General features: G+C 40.5%; 1 protein-coding gene and 2 pseudogenes across 1 annotated transcript; 2 read left to right on the forward strand and 1 right to left on the reverse strand.

The window, feature by feature from the left end:
- Positions 1-1370: 1370 nt before the first annotated feature.
- On the reverse strand, positions 1371-2231 carry LOC102758731 (annotated as a pseudogene).
- Positions 2129-6595, forward strand: LOC102759002 (protein ZNF738-like). The gene is made up of 5 exons (XM_015560593.1): positions 2129-2236; positions 2632-2758; positions 3388-3509; positions 5671-5744; positions 6551-6595. The coding sequence occupies exons 1-4, from the start codon at positions 2129-2131 to the stop codon at positions 5716-5718; spliced, it is 405 nt and encodes a 134-aa protein (XP_015416079.1). The 3' UTR covers positions 5719-5744; positions 6551-6595.
- Positions 5842-7919, forward strand: LOC107181369 (annotated as a pseudogene).
- The last annotated feature ends 3244 nt before the right edge of the window (positions 7920-11163 follow it).

The raw sequence follows: 11163 nt of genomic DNA on the forward strand, positions 1-11163 counted from the left end.
CCAGTCAAGCCTTCATCAACTGCTCAAGTACATGAGTAGTTTCAATATCTGCAAGGAAGCAGGCCTTTAGGAGGGAGATAAAGTCAGCTACCTCTGCGTTTTTGTCCACAGCTTTCTGTCTGTTGTGTCCATCCAAGTCCCCCATAGGAATCTCACCGTAAGTTAATGACCATTGTGTGGGAGGAAGGTACCTTCTTCTACTTTCAAGGTTCTCTCAGCTGGCCTAATCAGAAAGGGGATATGTATGGGAGCTGCACACACAGGACAGAGTCAGAGACCCCACATGCAAGAGAGGTTCAAAGACTGAAAGGGAAATTTAGCAAATAAAACATTCTGAGCCTGGGATGAGGTAATGCACCTTGGGACTTTAGAATATTGTTGCCAGGAAATCACATGTTCAGGAAATACTAGTTTCCTTACCATCTAGGTAGTTCAAATGTCATTTTTGGTTTAACCTATATCACAAGTCAGGCTCATCATTGAAATTCTTCTAGGTAGTTCAGGTGGAGAGAGGAAGTTTCTCTTGAACCCAAAGGTCTTGATGCCTCAGCTCAACATACCATTGAAGCACATCTTAGGGTGCCTTGTTCTGAACCCCTATCTTCAACTTTTCAAAACATTTTCTTTGCCACAGTTCAACATGGGAAGGCATTGATATCCGAGTTCCCTATTGAAATGGTGTTTGCAGAACGGACATGTAGGTTTTACATTTTGTATGTCTGTAACATCTGCTGTGCAGAACAGGATTGGTCTGTGATCTTTTTGACAAATTCAAGGTAAAGTTTGGAATAACACCCAGGCTCTACCATTTTATGGATATCTTACAAAATATTTTCCTTAAAAAGGATGAATAGCCAAGGCTCACTTGGTTGAGCGTTGACCCATGCACTGAGAAATCACTGGTTCAATTCCCGGGTTAGGGCACATGCCCGGGTTCAGGGCTCATTCCTTGGTAGGGGGCATGCAGGAGTCTGCTCATTGATGTTTCTATCCCATCGACATTTCTGTTTCTTTGTCCTTCCCCCTTTCTCTCTCTAAAAATCAATAAAGACATTTTTTTAAAAATGAACCAGAATGTTATTATTCTTTGAATACTTTTGAGATTTATTAATTAATATATAAATGTTAAAACAACTGTGGTTGATGGGCTTACTAATCTATGAGACCTGTAAAGCCCATAAAATTGTTCAGTCAAAATCTTGTATATGAATTTTTTTCCTGTGTTTTTTTCTTCTGTGCTATCCAAAGGTACGGCACATGTCCCAGCACATTGGCATCCATAGTTATAGGTGAGCTGGTTAAACATATGGAAATTCAGGCCCCACCCAAAACTCATTAAAATTTTATTTATTTGTTTGTTTATTTGTTTATTTTTTAGCAGGTTTAATTCACTTTATTTGTCTTGTATAAAATTATGTGGTTGCCACAGCTGGAGCCTGGGTCCTCTGCACAGAAACTCTGGTGGGGGTCTTTACAAGATTGCCAGTGAATTCCTGATAGGAAGACTTTGTGAACACAGTCTCTTTCTAGAAATCTGGGGTGAGATAGCTGTAGGTCTTAGAGGTGGCATCAGAGGTGGCCTTTGCGAAGTTGCCCAGGGTGGCAGTGCAGCCCCTGGCTGAGGTATTGCAGTCGTCAATACCAGCCATCATCAACATCTTCTTAGGCACAGGGGCCAAGACAATGCCCGTACTCCTGGAGGCAGGGATGAGGCGCACCAGTAAAGAGCCACAGTGTCCAGTCACCTTGCAAGGAACGGTGTGGATCTTGCCAATCTTGTTTCCCCTGTAGCCTCGCCGCATGGGCACAATAGAGAGCTTGGCCAGGATAATGGCTCCACGGATGGCAGTGGCTGCTTCCTTGGAGCACTTAACACAGAGACCAAAATGTCCAATGGCGACAAATGCCTTGAACTGGGTCCTCTGGCCAGCACGTGTCTGCTTTTGCACAGGCATAATCTTCACGACCTCATCCTTGAGGGACGCCCCCGTGAAAAAGTCTATGATCTCAGATTCCTTGATGGGCAAGGAGAATAGATAGATTTCCTCTAGGGACTTGATCTTCATGTCCTTGACCAAGCGGCCAGCTTGGTAACAGGGATCCACTCCTTGCCCTCAGCCTTGCCTCCATGAGCTACGCGGTTTCAGCCCCTGCCCTGATCCCGGCGGCCACCCTGGCCCTGGATGCCACTGCCAAATCCTCCATGGAAACCCCAGAGACCTCTTATTCTGCCCTGGTGTCATCCGCCATTTGGTGTTTCCTTGGAAAAGAAGCTCATTAAAATTTTAAAAGTGCTACACTGCTCACTCAGAATGACTTCTCCAGCTAAGAAATATGTACAGTTGATCCTCTGTGATTCAAACATAGCACTAAAAAATGGATATGCGTGTGTTGATGCCTGTATTTTTAAAATTTATCTTTCAAAAAAGTAAAACTTATACTATGGTTTTGTGGATCATATGCCATCTTCCTTTCTAAAAATACATTAGAGAATATTAATGTCAAAGTGATGCTGTTGGATAACTCAAGATACTGTCCTAAGTCTAAACCAGTTCTATTAACTTTTCATTTTGAGTGACCTTATGACCTCTGCCCATGGTCAATTGATTAATGCTTTTCTTTTAATTTCAGGGGCAGTTGACCTTCAGTGATGTGGCCATAGAATTCTCTCAGGAGGAGTGGGCGTGCCTGGACCCAGCTCAGCGGAAACTGTTCAGGGACGTGATGTTGCAGAACTACAGGAACCTGGTATTCCTGGGTGAGGACCACTTCCTTCCAGAATTTCTCCTCCACCCGCAGGGTTTTGTTTTCTTCATTAGTACAGTGTCTGCTTGTAGCTTCTGCTTTTTATGATAGAGTTTCAGATCCATGTTATTAAGGAAAGCAATTGTGGTTTTGCTGGTGCAGAACAAAAAGGCTTCCTGATGTATTTGGAAGTGGAACTCAAGATTTGAAAAGTTTAAATGTTGTCTCCAGTATAGTTAAAGGTTCTGTCAGAAAATAATATTTTGGAAAATAATTATTTATGATATTCTGGTGTTCTACAATGTCCTATCTTCTTACTTGAGCACAGGGCTGGATTGGAAATTGGAGATTCTCCATTGAATCCATGTTTCTTTTTTTTTTGTAAGTTTTTGGTTGTTGTTTTTAATATATTTTTATTTGATTTCAGAGGGGAAGGGAGAGGGAGAGAGAGGTAGAAATATCAGTGATAAGAGAGAATAATTGATTGACTGCCTCCACCACATCCCTTACTGGAGATCGAGCCTGCATCCCAGACATGTTCCCTTGACCAGAATCAAACCAGGGCCCCTTCAGCCAGCAGGATGACACTCTTCACAATGAGCCAAACTGGCTATGGCCCATGTTCCTTTTTCTAATAAACAGGTGTGTCTAAGCCAGACCTACTCACCTTTTTGGAGCACATGAAGGAGCCCTGGGAGTTGAAGAGAAAAAAGAAAATACCCATCCAGCCAGGTAGGTGGGAATCAAGGAAACAGATGATCCAGGTGAGAGGCCGAAGATCAGATATTATATAATGGTTTGGAAACATCTGCTTCAATGGAACTGATTTTCGAGAAGGTCACGTTTATTTCTGTTTCTGGCTTCAAGGGACAGATCCTCTCCAACACTTACTATCCAACATCATCTAAGGATTCTCTTTCTGCTTCCATCACATTTGCAGTGAGAGCCAAAGTCCTTCGGTAACAATGTAAGGGTGGCATGACCTGGGTACTATTGGATTTCTTGGTGAACTTGGGGAAGTCTGTGCACGTTGCTGAGGAATTTTAAATTAAACTAGTTTTAATGTTCTGTTTTCTGCCCCATGTAAGTATGGGAGGGAAGTGGTTGAGATACTGGAATTTGGTTCCCACATTCCAGGAACACTGTGGGTAAGTGTCCAAGTTGTCTTATTCTTCCTTTTGCTTGATCAAGTCTTTTGCTGATGTTTCTATTGTATATTTCAATTCAGGTACTAACTATATTCTTCAGTTTCCAGTATCTGTTTGGTTCTTTCTTATACTTTCTGTCTGCTTGCATTTTTATTATTGTCATACCTAATTTTGATGGCAACAGTTTTTTATGTTTTTTTCAATTGAGCCCTTTTAAAGTTTTTTTTTCCTTCTTATCTTTGTCAGGTAATTAACATATGTTTACTAACCTAGGGCCAACTCATGGAGATTTATTTTGTCCCTCTGGTTGGATTGTTTTTCTGTTTCCCTTCATAAGCCTTGTGATCTGTAGTTGCTATCCCATTCTTTATAAACTTGCTTTGTACAGGAAAACAAAAATAACTATCAGCTGTGGTAGGTTTTTAAAGGCCTGTCACACCTATTCTGGAAAGTGTAATTGGTGTGTGTGTGTGTGTGTGTGTCTTTAACTCATTTTTAAAAATTTTTCAATTGTAGTTGCCAATATAATATTATATTAGTTTCAGGTGTACATCCCAATAATTAGACATTACATACTTTCCATGCTGGGGCCACTTAGCCAGAGTTATCGGGGTGTACACTGGGGCCAGATCCTGCTTGTTTGAAACATTGTTGTAAAGACTGAAGCTTAAGCCAGTTTAGGCTGTTTGTATGGAATAGCCACTGGAAACAGCTTTGGTGGTCCCACATGTGGATGGGGTGGGGTGTCAGGAAATCTTCAGGGTGTGGTGAAAAGTGTGAGCCAAATTGATGGAGACTCAGCTGTGGCTCCTTTTGCCAGCTCTGTGGGTGAAAGGCTCAGAAAAGGAACAATGGCTTCTACCAAGACTTATGTCTGGGAGAAAGCTCCTTCTACAGCTCTCATCCTTCAGGTCCAACCCTGGTGCCATTCGAGCTGCTGCCACAGCATTGGAGCTCACAGGGCATGAATCTGAATAGGTCAGAGCGTGAGCCCTTTAAGAGGAATTGCCTAGGATTCCATCAGCTCTCCGTCTCACTCAGCCACAATCCTGGCTAGTTTTTACAGCCAGAGTAATGGGGACATCTCTTCTTGGATTGGAACCCGGGGCTGGAGGGCCTTCTGTGGGCTGTGACCCTTTACTCCTCAGATGCGACCTGTGAAGCCGGTATGTCACTGGTGATTTTTATCCACCATGTGGGCCCAGTCCGTTCTGTCACATTGCACCTCCTAGCAGTATGGATAAGCCTTCTTTATGTCCTTCGTTTTACATCTTCATTCAGTTAGGTTTCAGTCAGTTCTGAAAGATGGTTTTCTTGTAGTATAGTTGTATTTTTTATGTGATTGTGGGAGGTTGCCAGTGCCACTGTTACCTACACCTCCATCTTGACCAGAAGCCTGCGTGTGTGAGTTCTGTGTAACTTTCCAGTTTAAAACATATTTTGCTTTTATTTAGAGCCCATGATATTTTCCCATTCCTGTGGCAGAAGTGTGAGCAGGTATTGTGGGCAAATGTAGGTAACTTGTTTCCCTCTTTGACATGACTTTTTTATTTTGTGGTTTCTGGTGGGTATTGTGGTCTTTGAACTGGCTTCTGAAGTACTTTAGAAGGTAATTGGGTCAGTAATTGTTGGTAAGTTAACATTTCCATGGAGGAAGAAAGTTTTTGTGCTTCCTATTCTATCTCACTGAAGTCTTCTTACAGGTGTTAATTCTGTACATTAAAATTTAAAGAATATTTACCTGCGTGTGTTTTATAATTAATTTGTTATATTTCAGCTATATCTTCTCAAGTCACCCAGGGTTTATTGCCAAAGTCAGGTGTAGAAGTGTCATTCCAGAAAATGTTACAGGTAAGATATAGCAGATGTGGCATTGAGAATTTATACTGAATGAAACTTTTGTAATGTGCAGGGACTATTAAGAGAAAAAAAAATATTGTTAGACATAATGGATATGGCCAAAGTGGGACAATTACCCTCTACTTGACATTAGTTACATTGGCAGAACAATGTGTTTCTGAACAAAAAAATAAATAAAGAAAAAATTTTAAAAGTATATGTTCTCTGCTCTGGTTGCTGTGGCTCAGTTGGTTGAAGTGTCACCTAGAAATGTGGGTTCAATGCTGGTTGGGAGACATGTAGATTTAGGGTTCAATCACTGGTCTGGGTGTAGGCAGGAGGTAATTGATCCATATTTCCCTCGCATATCAATTTCTCTTTATCTCTCTCACCCTCCCCTCTTTCTTTCTCTCTAAAAATCAAAAAATATGTCCTCATGAAAATTAATATAAATAAATGAATACACATTCTCTGAAGTAAAATTTCTAATATCAGAAAAGTCACCTACTCCATTTTGCTAATAAGTTTTGAATGACTTAATGTAGCATTTGATTAAACAGTCAAATATTTCTAAAACTGTGATATTTTAAAAATGAAGATACAAGTTATAAATGAATTTGTAAACACCTTAACCAATTTTGTATTACTGTTTCATGGGAAAGTATTCCTTTTTCCAGAGTCTATAATTTTCATAACTCTGGGAGGATATATATATATACAACCATCATGGTATCAGAATATGTAATTGAGAACAATTGTACATGTGCAATGATATTAGAGTCCTCACTAAAAGTTTTTCTCTCTTAAATTATTATCAGAGTACATATAATGAAGAGAGAAGTCACCAATGCGCTGAATCTCAGAAAAACTTTAACCAAGGGTCAAATTCTATTAACCATCAAAGAGCTCAGCTTCCACAGAACAAGTATAAATTGCCTAAAGTCTTTGAAAAAAACTCAAATATTTTTATTCATACTGTAGAGAAGACGGAAAGCAAAACTTTTATCCAGAGCTCACATCTTAGTTGACATCAGATAATTCATTCTGGAGAGAAGCCTTATAAATGTACTGAATGTGGCAAAGCTTTTAGCCACTGTTCAAACCTTAGCCATCATCAGAGAATTCATACTGGACTAAAGCCTTATAAATGTAGAGAATGTGGTAAAACCTTTATCCGGAGCTCAAATCTTACTCAACATCAGAGGATTCATTCTGGAGAGAAGCCTTATATATGTAGAGAATGTGGCAAAGCCTTTACTCAGGGCTCACAACTTACTAAACATCAGAAAATTCATTCTGGAGAAAAGCCATATAAATGTGGAGAATGTGGCAAAGCCTTTACCCGGGGTTCACATCTTACTCAACATCATAATATTCATTCTGGAGAGAAGCCATATAAATGTGGAGAATGTGGCAAAGCCTTTCGCTGGTATTCAGCCTTTTCCAAACATCAAAGAATTCATACTGGAGAGAAGCCTTATGAATGTAGAGAATGTGGCAAAACTTTTACCCGGAACTCAAATCTTACTCAACATCAGAGAATTCATTCTGGCGAGAAGCCTTATACATGTAGAGAATGTGGCAAAGCCTTTATTGAGAGCTCACAACTTGCTAAACATCAGAAAATTCATTGTGGGGACAAGCCCTATAAATGTAGAGAATGTGGCAAAGCCTTTACCCGGGGCTCACATCTTACTCAACATCAGAATATCCATTCTAGAGAGAAACCCTATAAATGTACAGAATGTGGCAAAGTCTTTAGCTGGTATTCAGCCTTTTGTAAACATCAGAGAAATCACTCAGGACACAAACCCTTATAAATGTGCAGATGTCAAAATGCCTTCACATCAGATTTAAACATTTATAGCATCAGAGTACTCAGCTATAGAGAAGCCTTACAAACACAGAATGTGGCAAAGCCTTTACCCATTGCTCAAATTTTACCAAATATATGAGAATGCATACCTGAGAGAAGATTTACAAATGTGAAGAGTGGGACAAAGCCTTTAACCTTGCTATAGCTGTACTCAATATCGGGAAATTCATAGAGAATAGAAGCAATCTATGTAATAAAAACCTAAGCAACCTTTATAGCAGAACATCCAGAATGACTGGCTGCTGTGATGCTCACTGACCACCACGGGGCAGATGCTCAACATAGGAGCTGCCCTCTGGTGGTCAGTGCACTCCCACAGGGGGAGCGCTCCTCAGCCAGAAGCCAGGCTCATGGGTTGTGAGCGCAGTGGTGGTGGTGGGAGCCTCTCCTGCCTCTGCAGCAGCATTGAGGAGCAGCGAGCCAAGTGGTAAGAAGCAGCAAGCAGGCAGGTGGTAAGCAGTAAGGGCTCCTGGACTGTGAGATGGATATCCGACTGCTGGCTTAGGCCTGTTTCCCATGTGGAGCAGGCCTAAGCTAGCAGGTGGACATCCCCCAAGGCGTCCTGGACTGTGAGAGGGCACTGGTCGGGCTTAAGGCCCCCCCTCTCCAGTGCACAAGTTCTGTGCACTCGGCCTCTAGTATAAATATAAAGAATATGGATAAAATTCCAACCATTGCCCAAACCTCACTAAATATCATACCAGAGAGAAGGCTTACAATGCAGAGAATTTGATAACACCTTTACCCAGTGTTGAAACCTTAATCAATATCACATAATTTATGCTTTACTGAAAGAATACAAATATAAACAATGTGGCAAAACCTTTTACCATTGCTCAAGCCTCAATGTACTTTAGAGCTGCGGTTGCCAACCTTTCAGACCTCATGGACCACCAGTGGTCCGTGGACTAACAGTTGACTACCGCTGCTTTAGAGAATTTATAGTGGAGAGAAGCCATGCAAACATAAAATGTTCAGCAAAGATGGTTTTCAGCATTTATAGGTACATCTTAACTGCCACATGAGTATTCTTACTGGAGAAAAACTTAAAATGTTAAAGAATGTGCAAACCCTAAACCTGAACGTACAATCTTTCTGCATATCAGAGAATGCATACTCATGAGAAATTCTACCTTTGAAATAAATGATAAAAAATATTTCCTCAAAATACATACTTCAGAAAACCCCATAGCATTTGTGCTTGAAAGTAACTTTAATAAAATTAAATGTATAATATCAGCGAATTCACAGTAGAAAGTGGTCAGTAACACTTTTCAAATATGACTTTAAATCAGAATACTTATTTTAGAGAATCTATTAAGGAAAGTTATGTGATTTTTTAGTATAAATCAAAATACCAAGGAGATGAATATTAGGACAAATGTAATTGTCTCCACTGAATCCTTTTGTGTTACAACAGTTATAAAAGTTTGTGGCTTTTTTTAAACAAAAGTGTTCATGTGATTTATATCTCAATTCATTTCATGATCTTTGAATGCTTGTAATGTCTATTTCATCCCTAGGCAATACATTGTGCTTGCAGTACTTTGTTTAGACTATGTGTGGACTTAATATGTTCGTTAATAAAGATGAAGTAATTGAAATATGTTAACAGTGATGTGTAATGAATGAGGTGTTGACATGCCATCAGTGTTAATGTTTCCCACCTTATTCACTATTGTGGGTAACAATTTGTAATGCAGTGGAGTGACATTTACTCACAGGCCTTAAACCTTAAATAATGTGTGAAGAGTTTACCCATAATTTATTTTTTTATTCATTGTACCTGCTGGGAAATTATGATGGTTACAAAAAATATGTAGTGGGAATATTCTTGTGAGTTTATGTAAAAGTCTGTGGTGTTTCAGCATTATCATTTATTTTGTGTAGCTAAGTAAAGAACTGAACTCCCATGAATCCCTAGTGCATACAGACACCAGCTTATAGTGTCAGAAATGAATGTAAGTTTTTGATATGATTTCTCCAGCAGTCCCTGTGAACAGTAGTCTTTTGTGCACCCCAGAGCCTTCAATTTGTATGCCCCTTACGTAAGGTTTCTGAAGAGCTAGCCAAACCTTGCTGATTATGCTTTGAGTTGAACAATCTGGACCTAGCTCAAGAACCCCATGGCACTCCACATAGTGATCCTAATACAGGCCTACAGTCTGTGTGTACTGCCACTCTCTTCCTGCATCCTGTCTTGTCCTGCCTGTGTTAGCCCCTGCAGGCGTGCTGTGTACTTCCTCCATGCTTGTGAGTTATAAACTTTTATTTCCAATTTTTCTGTAGAATTTTGAGTAACTGCTGGATACCATCCAGTACCAGTGGGCTTTCCTTACAAATGCTAATTGAACAAAATCTTAAAAAGTCTGATTAGAAGCCCTATTTTTTAAATTTTTACATCTTCATAATATTTTATCATATCCTATATAATAAAAGGGTAATATGCAAATCGATGGACGGTGGAACAACCCATCTCTATGACGCGCACTGACCACCAGGGGCCAGACGCTCAACTCAGGAGCTGCCTGTGGTGGTCAGTGTGCTTCACAGGGGGAGCACCGCTCAGCCAGAAGCCCAGAAGCCAGGCTCACTGCTGGTGAGTGCAGCGGCAGTAGCGGGAGCCTCTCCTGCTTCCGCGGCAGCTCTTAGGATGTCCCTGGGGAGCGGGCCTAAGCTGTCAGTTGGACATCCCCTGAGGGCTCCCAGATTGTGAAAGGGTGCAGACCAGGCTGAGGGACACCCCCTACCCCAAGTGTACGAATCTTGTGCACCGGGCCTCTAGTTTATAATATACATATGTATATATATCCCATGTCCTTTTTCTGAGACTACATAAAAAATAGATATACTTGGTTTTGCTTTATACTGAATGCAATATGTAAATATAGTAACATAAAAATATAATTTAGGAGTAAGAGGAATAATGAGGAAGATGTTTATGTGTATATATACTCATATCTTCAGAAGAAAAGGTAAATAATGTATTAAAATGGGTAATTTAGAAATATATTATAATTTTCTAACAAACTAGAAATCTTACAAATTTATAATGTGAATTATCTTCTATTATATCACATTGAATTTCTCCCCTATCTTATAACTCTTTGTCTGAGATTCTCCCATCCTCAGATGCACTCATTATGTTATCAGTTGTCCACAGCCTCCTCATAACTCTGAAGTCATTGCCCCAATTTCTAAAATCTCTGATTTTCTCCTGGGCCTGTTATGCCCATGGTACGCACTATCCTCCTTGGCTCCCTTCATTGTCCTCCACCCTCTTCATCTCTTTGTGTCCATTATGACCCACTCATTATGTCTGTCTGGAAGAGTAAGTGTCCCCAGGACTCCATTTACAACCCACTCTCCACCTTCAACCTGTGTTCTCTAAACCTTCACAGGCATTAAATTTTCTGAATATTTTGCCCATCTTTGCCTTGTACCCCCCCATTACCAGTTACCCCAATCTCCAGCACACAAAATCGTGCATGTGTGGAATCCGTAGGCCAAGCTTGTGATCAGGGCCATGTCCGCCGCCCCCCGCCGCTCGCTGCC

This window comes from Myotis davidii, unplaced genomic scaffold (genome assembly GCF_000327345.1).
Source record: "Myotis davidii unplaced genomic scaffold, ASM32734v1 scaffold1255, whole genome shotgun sequence".
Taxonomy (NCBI): domain Eukaryota; kingdom Metazoa; phylum Chordata; class Mammalia; order Chiroptera; family Vespertilionidae; genus Myotis; species Myotis davidii.